The sequence below is a fragment of the Thunnus thynnus genome, chromosome 10 (genome assembly GCF_963924715.1).
Source record: "Thunnus thynnus chromosome 10, fThuThy2.1, whole genome shotgun sequence".
NCBI classification, from domain to species: domain Eukaryota; kingdom Metazoa; phylum Chordata; class Actinopteri; order Scombriformes; family Scombridae; genus Thunnus; species Thunnus thynnus.
This window is the reverse complement of record NC_089526.1, coordinates 33,232,659-33,253,868: the sequence shown is the minus strand read 5'-3', so window position 1 is coordinate 33,253,868 and position 21,210 is coordinate 33,232,659. Positions and strand designations below refer to the sequence as shown.

Genomic DNA, 21,210 nt, shown 5'->3' with positions numbered 1-21,210 from the left:
TTCAACCAATAATATGACATCCACCCATCAATCAGTCTTCATCTTTTAGGGGCACAGAGCTAAGATTCATTCTATCCTGTTTCACTCAGGAATACATCATGATACGGATGTTAGACACTCTCCAAATGCTGTTTCATCTGGACTTTAACCTACAGTGCAGTAGGTGAGTGCAGCATTTGCGTTTATGCTTTCCTGCAAACTCAATGAAAGAAAAACCTTACATCCTTGGCTTGTGTCAGTTCAATGCATATGTTGAGATCATTACTAAATATTGTATTTTAATAAACACCCAATTCCCTTAATTCTAGCTACCCAAGAAATATGTATGAAGCCTTAACCAAACCATATCTTCCAAAGTGGGACAGTATGCTAGTCGGTGTGTGAAATGTAATATTTTCTAGTAGTAATCACAACATTACGTTTAACAATAAACTAACTTCATATTGAAGTGTCGTTTTTCCCACTCTTCTTTCTAACATGAACGCAACGTCAAACCAACGTCGGATTAGGGCGCTGGACGTGTGACGTCAGACGGGTTGGGTGTTCTAATTCTGATATAATTCATCTAGAGGATTTGGAGCAACAAACCTGTCGACGTCAGCCTCGCTGTAAAGTAAGATATTTACTGTGAACATTGTTAACATGTAGCTACATATTAACCGACAGAGAGAATAACACTAATGTATCTGAGCTGAAACTGATGCAGACACACTGCGACTATTATTAACGCTGAATAACGACTGCAAGGTTTATTCTGTTCACTGATTTAGTATTATTTGTGTCACAGTAGCTGTTTTTTTTTATTAATGTATACAGCTAAAATATGTTTTTATTCTTTTGTTTGCAAAGACTGCCCGTTAATCTAACCTAGTTGGTTTATTTTCGCGCTGGCCTGGTTTGTTTGTCTGTGTTTATCCTGTGCTAGCTTTTGTTACTGGGATGTTATTCTGGGGATTCTCTACATATGCATTTTTGTCTCATCATAACAGTTACAGGTCTGAGGAAAGCAATACAGGGCAGTGACATGTTTGTACTCCCATCATATTAGATATGAAAAGAAACACTGAGGTTAAAGGACATGTTCACAGTTTTTCAAATGTGACTTAAAACAACAGTCAGAAGCCCAAATGAGCAGTGAAGCATGTTTATCTTCCATCATTCCTCCTGTTCATACTTACCATTAGAAGATCCCTTCATAATGCACTTATAATGTAGGTGATGGGGAACAAAATCTACAGTCCTCCTTCTGTGCAAAAATGTATTTAAAAGTTTATCTGAAGCTAATGTGAAGCTTCAAATCAAGTAAATATCTTTCAACGTTACAGTCTTTTTAGTACCAAAGTACCTGTTTTTGTTACTATACTTCCACCACAGCTCAACAGGGAAACACTGTCTGAGGAAACACAAAGAGGGAATTTGATTCTAAAAAGACTGTAAATGTGTCAGATATCCACTTGATATGACTAACTCAGACTGATGAAGCCCCATATAAGCTTCACATCTATTTTTAAATGACTGTGTGGACACTGTGGATTTTGGCCTCCATCACTTACATTGAAAGCACATTTGAAGGAGATTTTTTAATATCCAGTATGAACAGGAGGAATGATTACAGTGAGGAAAACCTCTGTCACTGTTCATATGGACACCTGACTGATGTTTTAAGACACATTTGAAAAACTGTGAACCTGTCCTTTAAAGTAGGATACTGTCTCTCATATTTACTTTGAGGGTTTTACAGTAACTCTAGATTTACCTTGGACTGAGGTTGGACAAATTAACACAAACCTAATAAAGTCATATTAAATATACAAAATTATTGACCGCCTGAGTGAAAGTCCCTTTATTATTTTTGGGTTGTTTTAGAGCTCTTACCGACCCTAGAAATTGTGAAAGTTTATGAAATTGATGATAAAGTAGCCTCTCGTGGATGGAAGTCTGTCACTTAATTTTTGTGAAGATGGAAGCTTTAAAACCAGATTTTACAGAATCCAGACTGTGTAATCAAGTATCGTTTTGAGGCACTTGTACTTTATACATTATACCTCTTTATTTCAGAGTCAAATGTTGTACTTCACTAAATTTATTTAGCTACCAGCTAGCTAATACCTACAGTACTAGAACTTCACTGATGCAGATTTTAGAGACAAAATGTATGATGAGTTTGTAAAATTTGGTGCACGGTTACAGATGAGACCCAATATTATAGTAAGTACTTTAAAAAAGTGACAAAGGGAACAGATTAATAAATGATTAAGTAAATGACCATGCATGGCTTTTATTTGTAATGGAGTATTTTTACACTGTAATTTTTCTACTGTTACTTGTGTTAATCTGAATATTTCTTCCACTGCTGGATAGAATCTCTAATAGCTATAATATATAAACGGGTTTCATAATACAGTATAGTGTAATATAATAATATAATGTATAATATAACCAGTCAGTCGTCTAAGTTTGACCTCAAAGTATCCTTTTTTTATAAAGTGTGTTATTATTTTTGGTATTGTGCAACAATAAAAATCTACACATGAAAACAGAGATCCAGTAAATTGATTCTGCTGATCGTATGTGTGTGTGTAAGACAGACTGTGTTCCTGAGCAGTGTGACAGGCTGGTGGTCTACAGCCAGGATGTCCTACATGAGAGCAGACAGCAGCCGGTCCCAGCCACGGGACTTCAGCAGCCTCATCCAGACATGCAGCTCAAACATCCAGAAGATCAGCCAAAACAGTGAGTGCTCAGTGTGTCAGACACACAGCCAGTAAAACTCTCAACACATGAATTCATTGCATAGAAGTTCAACATATTTAATTCCATAAGTGCTTGATTTTGTGCTGCAGCTGGCCAGATCAAAAACCTCCTCTACCAGCTGGGGACAAGACAGGAAACCCCCGAGCTCCAGGAGAAGCTGTGAGTACTGACTTGTGATTGTCAGTTTCCCCTTCAATGTTACATATTGTTATTATCTGATCAAGTGTGTGACCAGCCAAAGCTTTTGAGTGAGGTCTTAGCAGCGTGTGTGTTTGTTTCCCTGCAGCCAACAACTCCAGCACTACACCAACCAGCTGGCTAAAGAAACCAACAGACACCTGAAGGAGCTGGGCTCACTCCCTCCACCACTGTCTCCATCAGAGCAGGTCAGTCATCGTCAACCGTAGTTTGGATATATAAACACAAATAAATGTAAACATAAATATCAAAATTTGAATAAACATACAATACATGAGGACACCCAAACAAAGTATGTGAAGAAATGAACATCCTATTTCATTCTACAGCCATCAATCTAGTATTGATTCCAAATGTTTACTTATTAATGGAAAAAAAGTGAAATGTGAGTCATGTTCATCCAAGTGTTGGAGGGAATGTAGAGAGGATCGTGCTAATTGTGCTAACACGTCTGTCATGTGAAGTGGGAGAGGGTGGAACTTTTTTAAAGCCTGTAAATGTGAAGTGTGGCGACTCAGCCATGTGCTGTCTGTAAAGCACTTGGATATGGTTTGAATCATATTACTGGAGAAAATCAATCTTTTTGTGTCCTGCAATGTTGAATCTACATTTTCTCTTTAGTTTGTCCAATATGAATCCTTATAACTAGGATTATTTTCATTATTGATTTGTCTGCCAGGTTTGTATTTGTTTGTTTGTTTGCTTGTATTTTGTGTTTAATCAGTAGATCAGTAATAATTCAAACAGTCCAAAAGTTAATGAATGACATAAGCTGTTAATGTATCTGAGCTATGAGTATATCTCCTGTCAGGATGAAACACATACATTATGTCTGTAAGGTTCTTACTCATCTAAAAGCTAAAACTGTGTCTGTATGACAGAAGCAGGTGATTTTCCAGTATTTCCATTGTGTTTTATTTATCATAAATTTCAGACAAACTGGCTGCTCTTTCAGCAGCTCTGAGTGTAGCAGCTCAATGCTGTCTTTGTAAAAAGCTCCACTGAGGGATTTATTAATAGTGCTGAGCTCCTTTCTGTAATGTCAGTGTTGAGCTGTTGTTTGACAAGCTTTTATTTTTAGCTCAGGTGGCTAAAACCATCTGAGTGTCATCTACATGTCCAGAGCAACATGACACTGTGTTGATATTGTGCTCCATGCTAGTGCCTGTTCATCTGTAGAACAACAACAACTGTACATTTACAGTACCTATGAATATGCTTTAAAAAAAGATTTAAACCATTCCAAGTAAATGTCTGATTTCTCTGACAGTAAATGAAAAACATGAAAAATAATAATGTTCCAAAACACAAGTTGTAAACCTTTAAGAGCATCTAAGAGTGACCTCACTCTGTCTTGTTCTATTTTGGAAAGTTTGAATTCTCACTGTGCCACAAATAGCAACAAAGCTTCAATGCCTTGTACCTGCTACCCAGCAAAACGTTACAGGTTACTATAAAAGTGTTATTCTTCTGCTAATGATATGATATAATGCCTATTTCATTGTTCATTGGTTCATTTTGTTGAAGGTTGAGATAAAAATGGAGTTAGATGTAGTGATTGTTGAAGAGGAGTCAGGATGCTCTAAGTGGGTTCGAAGGAGTTTTGAGGAAAAAGAGCCGGAGTTTAATTTCACTCACTAGAAAGTCTACTAATTAGACAGTTAAGAATTATAAACGGCTTCTCAATCAAGTATGAGTGTTTGATGAAAGGTTTCAGTAAAGATCCTGGTTGTTGTTTGTCATTTCTTTACTGTTGCTATCAAGTAACAGGGTTTGGTTTTGGTTGGTTAAGGTTAGGTAATGATTGTGATCGTAGTGAAAAGAAACCAACATTGACTGACTTTCAGCAAACAGGAAGTAAACAGCGGTCTCCTGCGTGTTGACCCATCCATTCACCATGACCTCCTCCCTTAAAGGTTTGGCGGCATCACATTATTTCCTTGTTTGCTCCTGACAGACAAGGCTCATAATTCAGATGACCACTGGAGGTTTTGTCATGAATGTACACATGTTGCATTAAGCATTTGAACAATTTAAAGACTCCTGTGAAAGCATATTTGGGATGTTGTATATTATACTTTCACTCCATTGATTTGCTTTAAAAGCATGCTTTTATTGTTCTGTGTGTTTTTGAAAATAGAGGGTAATGCTTCAAAACTAAGCAGAAAAGCTGTAGTATGTGGAATTCTGAATTTTAATACTTGGGTTGCTGTGTATTTGTCCAGTGAAGAGCAGTTTTCAGTTTAGACCAATTCATCTATTTTCCATCTTCAAAGGAGATGAGAGACTGTGTCAAAATGCTGATACTGTACTCCTGCTGATAATAATGTATTTATTATCCCCAGTTTGTGCGACACTGTGTGTAGGAACTTAACATTTTAACAAAAGATGGAAATTGTTTTTATTTATCCTTTCCTCTTTCTTACAGAGGCAGCAAAAGCTCCAGAAGGAGCGTCTGATGAACGATTTCTCTGCAGCCCTCAACAACTTCCAGGCGGTGCAGAGGAAGGCAGCAGAGAAAGAGAAGGAGTGTGTGGCCAGAGCTCGAGCTGGATCCAGGGTCATGGTGAATATCCGGCTTTCTATTTGGACAACAGATGATGAATCTTTACAACCAATAACATCATTTTCATTCTTAATTGATTGAATCACTATTAATTCATTTGCATCCATAATGGAAAAGTGATATGTGCTGATGTTGATTCATCTTTTTTTGTTGATGTCAACAGGGAGATGGAGGCAATGTGGATGAACAGCTGGTCACATTTGAAAAGTAAGTTCATCACATATTGTACATTCAGTCTATTCTCTATCCAACATTTTGTTCTTGATGCTGTTTGGTTTAAGAAAGCCACAGCATGTTTAAAGACTTTTTTACACTTCACAATATTATTGCCAAAATTCACTTTGCTATCTATCAGTCTGTGAATGTTTTACTCCTCCTTATGCTTTACTTTAAATGATTATTTGAGCTGTAGATAAAATTAAAATGTAAATGAGCTGTATTATTGCAGGGAGGATGAGTTGAGTCAGACCCAGACTCAGCTTGAGGAGCCCAGCATCACTGAGGAGGACCTGGAGATCATCAAGGAGAGAGAGACCAACATTAAACAGCTGGAGGTACCAGCCTGAACAATAGGACATCCCACAGAGGCAGGAACACTGTAACATGCTCTGTTCATCCGTTAACCTTCCTCCTCCTCACTCTCCTCTCCAGGCTGACATTATGGATGTGAACCAAATCTTCAAGGACCTGGCTGTTATGATCCATGACCAGGGAGAGATGATTGGTAAGTCAGAGGAAACACAGGTTAGCTCTGAGCTAAATAATCACACTTTCTTACTCAGATGTGAGACTTCATGTCAAAGCTCTTCCTGCATTCTGATTGGCAGACAGCATCGAGGCCAATGTGGAGAGTGCTGAGGTCCATGTAGACAGAGGCGCCGTCCAGCTTCAGAAAGCAGCTTATTACCAGGTGAGATAGAATGTGGGGCAAGAGGGGTTGTACAAAACAATGGAAACACTACATGGAAGGACTTTAAAGGAATTAAATCACATCTACAAAGGCAGCTAAAGATTTTATTCATGATGAGGTCAATAAACCACAATACTGTCATGTAAATTAAGGTGACACTTTATTTTTCATGTTGTCAACAAATAACATGAAACGACAAAAACATCAATGAATTGATCTTCTAACAAGTATTGTGTGTGTATCAAAGCCTGATATATCTTATTCCTCTGTGCCATACACTTCAGTTGTTGTCCAAAGACTACTGAAAACATGTTAATGAGTCACACTGTTGCACTGGGCGACATGTTCCTTCATTACCATGAACACACAATGTAGTTTATTTAGTGTAGTTTATAGAAATACTCACTAGAACACCAAATGTGAATTAATGCGTTGCTGAAAATAGTCTCCAACAAATGCACTATTTCTTGCTATTTGAGTAATGTTTGTTAAAAACTACAGTGAGTAGCTGTTCCAACAAATTGTTCCAACAAATTACTGAGACTTTTTAAAAATGAAACTAAATATTTGTGAGGTGTTTTTAAAGATTTATATTTTTAGTTGGAACCAATGGACTGGACTGGACTTGGTCTTTTTATGGGAATTGTTGACAATAAATAAGATATAGAATAACATCAGACTTATCCTTTAAGTTGTATTTACATGGTACACCATGATTGATAAAGTTTATTATTATCAAGGTACTTTGACTGCCATGTAAAACACTGGTGCAGTTTAGTTTCCTTTCATCTGTTTAGTCTGACATGATACTTTGTTGTGTGCAGAGGAAGTCCCGTAAGAGGATGTGCATGCTGGGCATGGTGCTGTCGCTGGTCCTCACCATCCTAATCATCATCATCTGGCAGGCCATCAAATGAGAGGAGAAGCACAACTAACTGATCCCTTCAAGTGACTTCCAACGTGTGTGTGTGTGTGTGTGTGTGTGTCTGTCTGTCTGTCTGTCTGTCTGTCTGTGACTGTGTGGATGTATTTATGTGGCATAAAAGAGTGGTGACAACAGTGGGTTTCACATGATATGGGTTCTCTTTCATAGCATTCTTTTCATATCTCACATTGGGAACTCCTATGACATGATCTCATCAGAAGCTCCTTTTGAATTTTGCCTGCCAGGACTGGCAGAATTCTAAACCATTGGCCCCATCTCGGGACCTTCCCACTGTGTTGGATGCCCTTTCAGTACCACCTTGTGGTTCAACACTGGAATAAGTGGACTTGAAAATGCAGTCTCTTGCTTCAGCTAAACAAGTGGGTGAGATTCATGCTCTTTGGCGCAGGTTTTATGCATCTACATGGACAGAACCAAAAGCTGTAGGAAAAGTTTTGGGCAAAGAACCACGTAGGGAAACCAGTCTCAAAGCAGCAGCTCTCCCACTGGATTGTGGGGGACTATTGCTTTAGCTTATAGCTCTAAGGGTTTGCAGCCACCAGAGGAGCTGTGTGCACATCCTACCAGGGATCTCACCACCTCATGGGCCCTTTTCAGAGGGATCTTCATTCAGGAGATTTGCACTGCAGCAAGTTGGGCCTCCCCACCTTTGCAGGGTTCTACAGGCTTAATGTTAAAGCTCCTCCAGTAGCCCATTTGGTGTTTACTGTGGCAAAGCCTTGGTAAAGTTGGTCCCCCAATAACATTTGCTCAGAAATCTGGGAGTTAGCATTTCCCAATGTGAGACACAAAATGAATGCTATGAAAGAACTTAAGGTTACTTGTGTAACCTCAGTTCTCTGGGTAGAATGAGTATCGCACCAGACCATTCCGCCTTGCTCATTTATAGCAAGGAAGAGGTGAGTGTTTTTGAATGACTGGCAGCATAGTGTCAAGCCCTTTCATAGGAGTAGGGTCTCTACCCTCCCTGTCACTGACGCACTTAGTTCCAGCCAATCCTTGCTGGCAGAATGCCATGGGAGCTTCTGATGAGGTCACGCTGTTCCCAATGTAAAACGCTCACTCATGCTGCTCAGAGAACCGCGGTTATGCAAGCAACCTTATGTTTTTCAAGGCTGACAGCACATGTTAGGAACAAATCTGGCAATATTTAGTGATGATATTCACTATATTTTATTTAGTCCAAAACTTGCAAGTATGCAGTGTTTCTTCACCTAGTTTGGGACAATAAAACTGAGCTCTGAGACTGAATATGACTACTACTACCACCACTACCACTGCTGCTGTTAGAGAGCCAAAGTCCTGACGTCACCTCCCGTGTAGCCTCTGTTGCACTAGCTTCTGTAACTCTTTCAAGATTTTCCAGTGCAGCAGCAAGGATGTTATATGTCATTACATCTCTTGCGTGGATGTCTCTATTAAACTTGTAGGGATTTTTTTTAAGTATTTTAAGTATTTTCATTTTTACATCACATTCATATGTCTTTTATTTTCCATTTCAAACATACTTCCAGACAGTTGGATCAACAAATCAGCTTGCTTGACACTTATGCATTGAGATTTGGGAGTTGTTCAAGTTGTCTCTTAGCCTCTGAAATCTACCGTTACCTGTTTTCTATAGAGTTTTATGCAAAAGTTTGGGCACCCGTTGACATATAACATATTTTTGTGACTTTTTTAATGAGAGGACATAAACACAGCCTCTCTAGGATATGGAACATAAAGCACAACATTTTCAGCAAACATGAATACATTTTTATGTCATAAATTGAACAAAAAATAATAATATATATATATAAAAAAAAACATCATTGTGGCATGTGCAAAAGTTTGGGCACCCTATATAGTCAGTACTTAGTAACACCCCCTCTGGCAGATAACACACTTTGCAAATGCTTTGCAAACTAAAAGTCTTTCAGTTCTTGTATTTGGGATTTTCTCCCATTCTTCCTTGCAAAAGGCCTCTAGTTCTGCAGTATTTTTGGGCTATCCTGAATGCACAGCTCTCTTAAGAGCTACCCACTGATTTTCAATTATGTTAAAGTCAGGGGACTGTGAGGGCCATTCCAAAACCTTCAGCTTGTGTATCTTGAGGTAGTCCATGTGGATTTCGAGGTATTTTTAGGATCCTGTTGTAGAAGCCATCTTCTTTTCAGCTTCAGCTTTTTTACAAACGGTATGATGTTTGCTTCCAGAATTTGCTGATATTTAGTGGAATCCATTCTTCCCTCCACCAGTGCAATGTGTCCACTGGCTGCAACACAACCTCAAAGCATGATAGATCCACCCCTATGATAAACAGTTGGCAAGGTGTTCTTTTCATGTAATGCTGCTCCCTTTTTCTCCAAACATATCTTTGCTGATTGTGGCCAAAGGGTTCTATATTAACTTCATCAGTCCAAAGCACTTGTTACCAGAATGCATCAGGCTTCTGAAGGTGTTCTGTTGCATACTTCTGACGTTGGATTTTATGATCAGGACGCAGGAAAGGTTTTCTTCTACTGACTCATCCATGACGGTCTTGTTTGTGTAAGCATCCAGCAGTACCAGAGTTTTCTTGATCTTCCAGATCTCACCTTGACCTCCACAGCTGCCCTAAACTGCCATCTCTTAAATACATTTTGTACTGTGGAAACTGCAAGCTGATAACACTTTCTTATCTTCTTGTAGCCTTCCCCTGCATTGGGGGCATCAATAACTTTCATTTTCAGAGTCTTACACAGCTGTTTAGAGGAACCTATGATTGCGTGTGATATGAGTGTTTGCACAAGGTTTGGAGAGTCAGAGTATTTGTAAAGCTTTGAAATTGGCACTAGCTGACATTTCCTAGTGACAATTGTTGACATGGCTCAGGCCTAACGAGCTGATTAAGGTCTGAGACCTCGTCAAAAGAATCTAAGACTTCAGAAATCAGGATTCCCAAACTTTTGCACATGCCACAATGCCATTTATTTATTTATATATTTTTGTTCAATTTATGACATAAAAAGTATGTATGCATTAATGTTTGCTGAAAAATATTGTGTTTTATGTTCCACATTCTAGAGAGGCTGTGTTTACATCTCTTCAATCAAAAAATCACCAAAATATGTTATTTGTCAAGGGGTGCCCAAACTTAGCATATTCTACCATCCCTGTCTGGATAAATGGAGTGAACCACAACAGCTTAATTTCAAAAGGGGTTTTCTTCTGGATCAGCGCTCAGACATTGTGGTTGCACTTCATAACAATACAAATAACCAGAAGGGGATGACATGGACTGAAGGAAATTGTAAAAGTTTGACAACATTTCAGCCTCTGTCAAACAAGTCAGATATTGTCTAACCACATGACTGGCATGTTCCTGGTTCACAGTGGAGGCAGGCTCTATAAGACACCAACTCATGAATGTTGGAGGATGTCTATGCATGATTAAATATTCATCTCAAGGGGACAGTATGCTGCAGCTTTCTGTGTGTGTGTATCTGTGCATCTCTATTAATTATACACCTTACATTCCAATGCAACAGAAAATCAACTTTTCCTCAGTGTAGCCCTTACCACTATTGTAAGACTGTGTCTTATTAAATGCAATGTTGCACAATTTTGTATACAGTAAGTACATATGGACCCCATCTTGCTCCTGTTTGGATATGACTTATGTTTCTGAAATAAAGAGTGTCTTACATATAAGAATGTTGAAGGAAATGTCAATTGGTAGCAGCTGGCAGAATGTCTGTCTTTGGTAAACAATTTGTTTCACTAGATCAGCCCACCTGACTGAGAATTTAATACATTTCCTCCTAATGGAGTGCTGCTGGTGCCATGTCTCCTTTTGTCCATCAGAGGGCAAGCTAAGCATGATAAGAGTCAGCCGGATGTTTTCAGCATAGAGCTCAGGGCACCTGTTATAAATGACCAGCACTGGGAATAATACTTCAGTCCTTCAGTAATTGTAGCAGAACCACGATAAAAACTTGCTCCATTAAAAGTACACTACTTCAATAATTTAAAAGTACTATCTAGTATGAAAGATTCACACGTAAATGAGAGAGTCCCTTATTTATTAAAGCATAAACCTATATAAAATGTGGGAATGTTTCAAATGGTTGACATACGACATATGCTGTTGGCCACTTTAAACTATAATGATGCATCACTAGCTTATTGTTTGATGTGAATGTAAAAATATTAATCTGAAAGGTAAATACTATCTACAACTGTCAGAGAAATGTTGCGGAATGAAACAGTATTTCCCCTGAAGTGTAGTGAGGTTAGTACAACAAAACACTAAAAAAATTGTGATATCTCTCCCATCCCAATACAATGGAGGTAAATTTAAAATTAATTCATTTATTCATTCATTCATTTTGCCATGGTGGCAGAAATACACTGCTGTACCACTAGAGGTAAGTGAGAAATAAATATGTTTGTTGTCATTTAGATGAAAAGTTCCAGGCCTTCAGACTTGTATATACTCACTAGTAGCAGTGTGATTCCACTAGTACACTTAGTGCTACATGGACTTGGTGACGATACATTTATAACAGAAAGCTGGTGTTACAAACTCTATTTGGATCTGGATGGGGTTTGAAAGACATGAGTGTTTAACAGGCACCGATATCTATTATCCCATAAATTGCATAATGGGAATTGGAAGATCCAGTGCTTGAGCCATACTGGACAGAAAGACAGAAAATCTCAGTCTTTGCTGCTCAGATTTTGATTTTTTTTTTTCTGTTTCTTGTGAGTCCACAAACTTTATGGAAATACAACATTAAATAATCGCAGTACCCCGTTAATATTACCCTCAAACACAAATAAGCTACCCTTTTATTGTTAAGGTTATTGAATTTATTACAGTAAGTGGAGTGTTCTACTGTTTTGGAGAGTGAGTTGTCAGTCCCACATATATTCCCTACACCACCCCTTGTACTTAGGTTAGCCAATCACTGGGATGATTTGATTGCCAATGAAATCAGTCCTGAATTGCACCTGAGCCAGTGAAGTGAAGCTTGAGTGGAAGTAATAAAAAACCACAGTAATTGTAATCTGGATGTACTCTGCTGATTGAGACCCAACAGTAACTAAATGTAGACTATACTCTGTTGTGTATGCTGAGTATCCATCTTGTTATTGTACTGTAGATAAATAATCTGTCCTTTACATCAGAGCCAGTGTTCTCAGAGTTAAAGTCAAGATGTTCAAATGAAATGAAATGTCTGAATGAGACACTTCATGAGAGTGGACAGAATAGCTAAGAGGCCAGTAATAAGAGAGTGTGGTGGGATGTAATGAGGCTAACATCGGGGTTGTCTTGGTTACACGCCGTCTTGCAGCTGTGGAGGAGCACCAAGTGGTCCTCAACATCTCTGGAAGGTCATCGGGTCCCAGCGGCTCTGCTGCACCCCCGCTGCCATGACTCAACACGACCAACATGAACTTTGTTCTCTAGCTGCCAGTCTGAGCACGCTCACACTGGCATTTTATTATAGATGAGGTATTAGCCAATCACAGCCATCCAGACCTGGAATGAAGACAGACTAATTTAGTTTGATCCAAACTTTGCTTACAGGATGACACATGTTGATTCACACATCCATGCATGTGTTTGTCACTGCTTTTAGCCACACTAGCAGTGTTGCCTCAGGATAGAAATATTGGTTGGTCAGTCCAAAACTTTGGTCTAGATTATCTCAACAACTATCGGATGGATTGCCATAAAATACTTTACAAATATTCATTGGCCCCCAGAGAATGGATCTTGAGAAATGTATTGATTCTCTGCCATTTATCAAGAAAAGCAAGAATGGCACACCTAAATTGCAAGCTGCCAAAGACTTTATAATGTAACATTTCCCCCTTTAAGGTATGTAGCAGGCTATATATACAGACAAACAAGACTGCATTGAATTAACATGATGCAGTAAAACACAAAAAAAACATTTTTTTAAAAAAAAGTGAGGAAAAAACATGTGCAATTATACACAAGAAAATAAAAGGGTTTTATGTTTTTAAGGGTTTTATGGGTTTTATGTGTATTCTTGACTGGGAGAGTGAGGATATCTGAGGATGGACAAAGGGTGGAGATACTGGCTTTAAGGAGAAGATTGCAAAGATTGGGGGACTGTCTGAAGGCCAGTTTTAGGGATCCCTGAAGATGCGCATTAGTTTGGGATCTGAGTGATTTTCCCAATAATGGGTATTTTTGTGCAACACAGGCGAATGTCACTAAAAGCACTCTGTGTCCTCTGTGATGGAAAACACTCCATTTGGGACATGTTGGTGAAGTGCTGCTGATCTAATTATTCCTGTCAATCTTATATCCTTTCTTCAAGTTTACTAGTAAGACTCATCCAGTCTGCTCCACCAGGACTGTGTGTGGGTGTGAGTTGATCAGATTTGATTGACAGTGTCCTGGCAACATAAGCAAACAACCCAACAATTGTGAACTGTGTGAGATGTTGCAAGTGCCCCTTTAAAACCTGTGAGAGAAGCTCTGAACAAAACACAAATACAGAAATTTCTATGAGTGAAATATTTAGCATTCATTATTCATAGCAAGAAATTGAATAAGAAACAGGTTTCCAGGGCCTCTAAGTGGAGACATGAGGTGAGGTCAGTTTGCCTCTTTTATACACTTTCAATTTATTTATATAATGCCAAATTACAACAGAAGTTATCTCAGGGCACTTTTCACAAAGAGCAGGTTTAGACCGTACTCTTTAATTTACAGAGACCCAACATTCCCCCATTAGCAAGCACTTGGCGACAATGGCAAGGAGAAACTCCCCTTTAACAGGAAGAAACTTGGAGCAGAACTAGGCTCTACGTGGGCAACCATTTGCTGCATTCAGAGTAGCTACATCATTAGATAATGTGTTTTTAAGGAGTTTAGGGCCAAGCACAATCATTTCAGTTTTACCTGAGTTTAGTAGCAGAAAATTACAGGTCATCCAGGTCCTTATGTCCTTAAGGCATGCTTGGAGTTTAGTTAACTGATTGGTTTCATCTCGCTTCATTGATCAATATAATTGGGTATCATCTGCATAACAATGAAAATTTATGTAGTGTTTCCTAATTATATTACCTAAAGGAAGCATATATAAGGTATATAGTAGTGGTCCAAACACAGAACCTTGTGTCATGTCTAACTTTTATATGTATGGAGAATTCATCATTAACATGTGCAAACTGAAAAAGATCTCATAAGTAGGACTTAAACCAGCTTAATGCAGTTCCAAATACATGTTCCAGTCTCTGTAATAGGATGTGATGGTCAATGGTGTCAAATGCAGCACTAAGATCTGACAAGACAAGTAGAGAGAGAATTCCTTCGTCCGATGCTGTCTCTGTGCTATAATGCACTCACTGACTGAAAATCCTTGAACAAACTAGAGAGAGAGAGCTAACTAGACTAACTAACAAACTAGAGAACTGTGTGGCTGCTGAGCTCACACTGTCCTGTAACAATTTTTATTTTTGGGGGATAAATCGATGCCTGTTGAGGGCAGGAGGGGATGAATTTTGTCTCTAATAGTTGGAATTTCATTATGAAAGAAGTTCATGAGGTCATGACTCTTTGTCAGCCTGGCCAAAGTGCTGAAAAGGAATCTAGGGCTGTTTTTATTATTATCTTCTATTAATGATGAGTAATAAGCAGCTCTGGCATTACAGATGACCTTCCTATATGTTTTAAGATTATCTTGCCAGACTAAGCAAGATTATTCCAGTTTAGTGAAACACCAAATCCTTTCAAATTTCCACGACATTTGCTTTAATTTGTGGGTCTGGGAGTTATACCATGGATCTAACATCCTTGTTTTATTATCTTCTTTTTTAAAGGGGCAATGGAGTCGAGTGTCACTCGCAGTGAGCCTGCGGCACTATCAATAACATGATCAATTTGGGAGGGACTAAAGTTAGCATAAGAGTCCTCTGTTGTATTGAGACATGGTATAAAATTCAAGCACGTCCTGATTTTGCCAAGTGGTTGTTGTCCTGAGACCAACATTTTGTATGATGGCCCTTGGCCTACAACTGCCACAACCAATCAGTGTTTGTGATGTCATCACAGAGAGCCCTGCTGCCAATTAAAAAACAAAAAAAGGGAGGTTAAAACGGCTGTGCAAAGATCAAGCCGCAACCTCTGGGGCTGAAAAATGAAGCCAATGCGGAAGTGCCAAAAACTGCAGTACCTTGAATGGCCACTTGAGGCTGGCTCCAACAGTGAGTCATTCCCCATAGACCCCCATGTTAAAATGCCCAACTTTAAGCAGAAATAAACATGTTTACAGCCTATAGGACTACAACTCTGCCTCCTGGTCTCAACTCTGGGTTGTCATGGTTTTGATCTAATAAACTCAGCCATATTTCTAGATATCAGAACAGCTCCATCCAAAGTGGAATGTATGCCATCTCTCTTAATCAGACCAGACCTTCCCCAGAAAGTTCGCCAATGATCTATGAAGCCCACATCATTTGCTGGACACCACCTCGACAGCCAGCAGCTGAATGATGACATGCGGCTATACATGTCATCAATGGTCAGAATAACAAATCTGACCATGTCACCACTGGTCAGATTTGGCAGTGATTACATGTACAGCTGCATTTCACATCAAGAAGTTGATACAATCTTTGTCATATTCCATAGTCCAATTCACATGAACATGATCTGCAACATAGATTCAGTCTGGTGAACCTGCTTCATTCTGCCTGAGGGAGCTGCTGAGCCACCAAACAGAATTTAATGAGCGAGGCTTGCAATAGGAATATTAATTTCCTGTGATGTTGCAAATGGTTTTTCAGAGGCTTTTAACTGTGACTAGAAACACCATGTGGAGGAACACTGTATACTTGTTTGTTTTGGAAATGTTTGTTGTCACATCTACAGATGCACAGAGCCACCACAGTGAGGGAAAAATAAGTTACAGGACAGATGTCACTTTTTTAACCAAAGGGGAAGAATTCTTTATACAATACAACAACAGTGTAGACAAAATCCTACACGGTGTCCATCTGTCTCTGACTTCTCTAATGTCCTAAAACAACTGGTCACTGTAGTTTTTATCAAACATTACTCAAACAGGAGGAAACAGTTCATTTGTTGGGGCACTATTTTCAGTGGCGGATTAATCCAGATTTGTTGTCCAAATGAGCGTTTCTGGCAGCAGGATGGTACTAGCTTGTACAATACAATACAATACAATATATTAGGCTTCGGATACACACACAAAACTTGTTAGTAGGATGAGTTCATTGTGGGTTTGGCTCTGCACATGAGATTTGTTGACAATATACAATAAGATAAATACAGAAAATTGCCAGCCTTGTCCTTCTAATTTTTGCCAATCTAAGGTATTAAAAAAAGTATTGCTTTGGTACTTATCAAATGAACTATATCAAACACTTTTCACATGATACTCAGTCATAGTCTTCCCAGTGGTCTTATTTATTCATCACAATTCTGCTTAATTCTGAAAGAAATATGGTAGTCTAATGTATATGGATTACATGCAGCTTTTGTCATTATGGTTTGCAGGGCTCATATGAAGAGGTCCATGTAGCAATGTGAGCCTCCTCTTTCTCTTCTCCCCTGGCCTTTAGAGCAGAGAAAGTCTGTGCTCTCTGAAAGAATGGTTGTCTCTAGGGTAACCCAGAAAAAAAGGTCCAATAGGAATCACCTGTCTGCTCGTCTCTCATTATGTGGGGAGAATAAAAGGAGGGTGAATCTGCTTTCCATATTCTCTTTTGTTGGGGGTTGAACCCATCTTCAGTGCTCTTCTTTCATTTCCTCTGTTATAAAGACTTGAACACACATCATCAGGGCTGATCTGTCCAACTGATGGACAGACATCAAGCATCGGGAGCAAAAATGATTTCACCTCCTATGAAAGAGGAGAGGCAACAGAAGGTCTTTTGATTGTGGGAAATGAAAAAGAGTAATGGGCTCCTATTCTCCTCCTAGGGAGAGATTTTATGCTTCTTGATGGATGTTTGATGGGGTTGGTCAAGGGAGGAAAGGTTAAGAAATTCTGTGACATTACCCTCACATCAGATGGCAAATGGGCTCTTTCTGTGCACTTATGCTGAAGCATTTGCCTTTCCCTCACACAATCAAAAAGCTTTTAAAGACAGAATAATGGGTAGTCCACCACCACCTTCCTGTCACCTGCCTCCTACTCTCTGATTTCAGCCTCATATCTTGTCTGTCTCTTCTGCCTACACCTTGAGCCTACCTAAAGCCCCTGCTCAGTCACCATGTATGTCACGCTTTTCCTACACTGTAGCTCCATGTAAGTCCTCTAACAAGGTACAACAGGCCTGTCAAATCACATCTGTGGACTCCATAGACGGGCTCTTTCCAGGCAGAAGTGCTGCTCATTGGCATGCCAGAAGTTGCAAGTGGGCGTATATAGTACATGGGCTTGATAGGGACGTTTACCCTAGTTTGTTGTCATTTTCTTGTGTATTTGCATACACAAGAACAAAATGCTGTTCCTCCCAGCCCACAGCAATGCAACAACAACAGAGAGGATAAAGATGTACTGTATATCTAAAAATTCCCTTTAAAAAATGATAAAAACATATAAATCCCAAGAGATAAAAACAAAAAACAAAAAAAGAATGAGCATTTAGCAGCATAGTGCATTAAAGTGAATTAAGAGAAAAAACTACTCGAGTTCGACCAGCACTGATGGGGGAGCTATATAATCTACTGTCCAGAGAACATCGGAGAACATTAGGCAACATGACTGTTGGAATTTTCAGTTTGTATGGGTTAACAGTTAGCCTAGCTTGCACTCCTCCATGCTTGCCTTGCTTCCACGTCCTGTCGCATCGCTTTAAGTGTTTGCTCTCCGGCACAGCTACAAGCAAGGCTGTGGTCTCCTTTGGGTCCACTGGACATAGCAAACCAAGTGCGCTCAGCTGATTTAGTTCCCAGCCAGTATTTCTCATAGCAAAAGTCTTTGTTTGTCTTTGTATATTCCCATCACACTACTACCACTCTGATTTCCCAGTTGGGTCTTATTTTGGTAGTTTCCTTTTTTTCTATTGGGTATGACACTGTACTCCCCAAAGTCTGGCAGGTCAAGAAACACAAGCAAGTCAGGACAGGTTCAAACAAAAACAAGTCAACAGTTAATCCAGATTATCTAAACCATTTCATTGGGAGGTTAAATTTTAAGTGAGCGTTTTTGAAATGTAGCTAATAATCCCGCATTGCATACAATTACAGTAAGTACAGTAGGTTAAAGTTGAAGCAGGAAGTGGGTCTTAAATGTGTGATGGATGGCGAATACAGTGCTAATATTACTGAAAATTACTTAGGAAGGATGTCCAAAACTATGAAAATAGTTTGTAAAACTTTATTTTTTATCCTTTAACACATCATTTTCCTTTAATATATTATGTCTAAGAGGGATGTAGTCTCTGGTATCAAAGTTGGACCCCACCACCACCCCTCATCCTCTGCACCCTTGATTTACTCCTCATCCCATTAAGGAACCACTACTTTCTGTTACCTTTCTTTGTTAACCATGACCTTTCCCTGTGTTAAGTAGTTTCAGTTCCCTACTATTAACTATACCTTAACCTTACAGTACTTTCCATGTCTAGATATTGTAGAAAGTAATAATTAGAAAAATACTGACAATTTAAGTACAAAAACATTGTCATAATCGAATAACCATGGTGCTTATGTACATTCTAATTCATTAAAATCATGTATACTTTACTGTACCATTTCAAACCATTTCAAAGCATACAACATTTTAACAGATCTAAATTTGCTTAATTGGTTTACGGTCATTTTGCTTGGTATGGAAATAGACTCAAAACATGCTTGAGCTGCTTATCTCTGATTTTTTCATTAATAAAAATTTGGTTTTGAAGTTATAATCCCTAAGGTTTTCATGGAATTTAACAGTTTTTGATACAATTTAAGGTTTATTGTTAGTGGTGGAGTCTTCCATTCCTGCACAGGATTCAAGTTGCCTTCACACACATGAGGGATTCACAGGAAATGATTGAATCCAGTGTTACTGTTTGTAATTTGATTCCATTGATAACAGCCCTAAAGTTTACTGTTCACTCTCTACACCATGTGAAGGTTATATTACAGTGAAACTGCAGACTGGACAAAACAACAATAAGCTAAAAGAAGCTGCAGAAGGGGACTGCAGAGCTGATGATAACAATGATAACACCTTTCATGTTATTTGACCCATTCTTCATATGAAAATATGGATTAGTCCAGTTTTAAGTGTTTTAAAGATACATTCATGGATTTTGGTTGTAGCTCCAAAAATCACCTTCAACCCTAAGTTTCCCAAATCTCATTCCTCATGTTTTAAAATTCAACACGAGTTACAGTTGAGTTTTGGGAGGACTGCTTACACTGCAGCACAATCAGGAAATTTACCTTTAATGTGTGGCTTAATGTGAATCAGTTACTTAAAGTGAATAAAGCCTTTCTTAAATATCCCAGTGCTGGAGTGATAGAATGACCCAGTCTGGTCTCAGTAAGTTCAACACTGATAGCTGTAGTGTGTGAGGTGAAACGTGACACCTTCTGGCACCAGAATGGATCTCTGCAACTGCTACCCTGCCAAAAGAGATAGTGTTCTATCTAGGGATGGCTATAAATAAGAGCACTGGCAGTTCACACCAAAGCTCATCTGCTGAAGGATATTAATTATTGCTGTTTGTCTCTCAGGAGTGTGTTATGAGCACAGCGGTGTGTGATTGGATGCATCTGCTTCCCAACAGCAGTGGCCACATAACCTTATTCCCTGCATACACACCAGCATGAGTGCTAATGTCGTATATGGCTTTCTGAGCTCTCTGGCTGTTACTCTGACTTACAAGCAGGTACGCATGTGCACACACACACACTTTCCTACTTGTGCACAAAATGACATGTACATACACTGAGTGTCCAAGGTGGAAATTCTCTATAAATAGCTGGTGTTAGGTGTCTGGTCATATCTATGGAGACAAATCCCTTTATAAGAGCCTTATGCATGTTGTCAAACATGTATGTACACACCCAAACACACACACACAAACCTCAACATTTCAAACATAGTCTCTCACCCTAAATAAAAATAGCTCCAAAGCTGGCATCCGATGCCCCCTGGTTCTATTGCTCTCATTGGTCATTAACCCCTCATCTGAGAAAACAGGGCCAGACCCAGTGAGAATGTTCCTGCACCAACACAACTGTTGCTCCTTACATCTGGCATGATATGAAATACAGCCAAGGGGTTTCTATCCTTCTCTGCTGCCCCAGATACATCACCCACACTCACTTTCTCCCACCCAGTAAACAGTCAAAGTCACCTTGATTGGGTACACAGAGGGAGAGCTGCTGCTATTCTGGCCCACAAAGATCACTCAGCCTCTGCCCATGGCTCTGATTAATGAAGAAAAATCAGTTCACTGGTTCTCTGACTCTCTCTTATTCACACTCAAACACAGACACAAGCTGCTGCTAACTTTGCCACCTACCTTTCTTACTATTATTGTATTTTATTCTATCCATCTTTATTTTTCACCACACTACATCACATTCAATATGTCATATTTGGAATCAGGAGGACAGCAGGACTAAGTGGATCACTGCTATCATTTCAACCATGTTTTATAGCTGTATCAAGTCAAAAATAGACAGACAAACCAGAAGTACGGAGACTTGACTGTCAAAATAAAATCCTTTTATTTAGATCATTAATTGCCAGTATAGTTTGAACATGCAGCCACTTTTTAATCCAACATTCTGGCTTGAGATTTGTCTGGAGTCATGTAGCCAGTATCAAGCCAAACAGAGAATGGTTTGATACTAATCACCTA

The 21,210-nt window shown here is 39.0% G+C and overlaps 1 protein-coding gene across 3 annotated transcripts; it reads left to right on the top strand.

The window, feature by feature from the left end:
- The first annotated feature begins 508 nt into the window (after positions 1 to 508).
- Positions 509 to 8,817, top strand: LOC137191989 (syntaxin-12-like). 3 transcript variants are annotated; one of them, XM_067602518.1, is made up of 10 exons: positions 509 to 613; positions 2,589 to 2,733; positions 2,844 to 2,913; positions 3,041 to 3,140; positions 5,381 to 5,518; positions 5,682 to 5,725; positions 5,967 to 6,072; positions 6,170 to 6,242; positions 6,346 to 6,428; positions 7,253 to 8,817. In XM_067602518.1, exons 2-10 carry the CDS (start codon positions 2,634 to 2,636, stop codon positions 7,343 to 7,345), a joined length of 807 nt encoding a protein of 268 aa, XP_067458619.1. In that variant the 5' UTR covers positions 509 to 613; positions 2,589 to 2,633; the 3' UTR covers positions 7,346 to 8,817. The 3 variants fall into 3 exon arrangements, with proteins under 3 accessions (XP_067458619.1, XP_067458617.1, XP_067458620.1); XM_067602516.1 differs by having other exon boundaries at positions 518 to 613; positions 2,585 to 2,733; XM_067602519.1 differs by having other exon boundaries at positions 532 to 613; positions 2,606 to 2,733.
- The last annotated feature ends 12,393 nt before the right edge of the window (positions 8,818 to 21,210 follow it).

Coding starts and splice junctions, on each gene's coding strand:
- LOC137191989 (XM_067602518.1), top strand. CDS start 2,634: ATGTCCTACATGAGAGCAGACAGCAGCCGGTCCCAGCCACGGGACTTC. Junction 2,734..2,843: donor CCAGAAGATCAGCCAAAACA/GTGAGTGCTCAG, acceptor TTTGTGCTGCAG/CTGGCCAGATCAAAAACCTC. Junction 2,914..3,040: donor CCCGAGCTCCAGGAGAAGCT/GTGAGTACTGAC, acceptor GTTTCCCTGCAG/CCAACAACTCCAGCACTACA.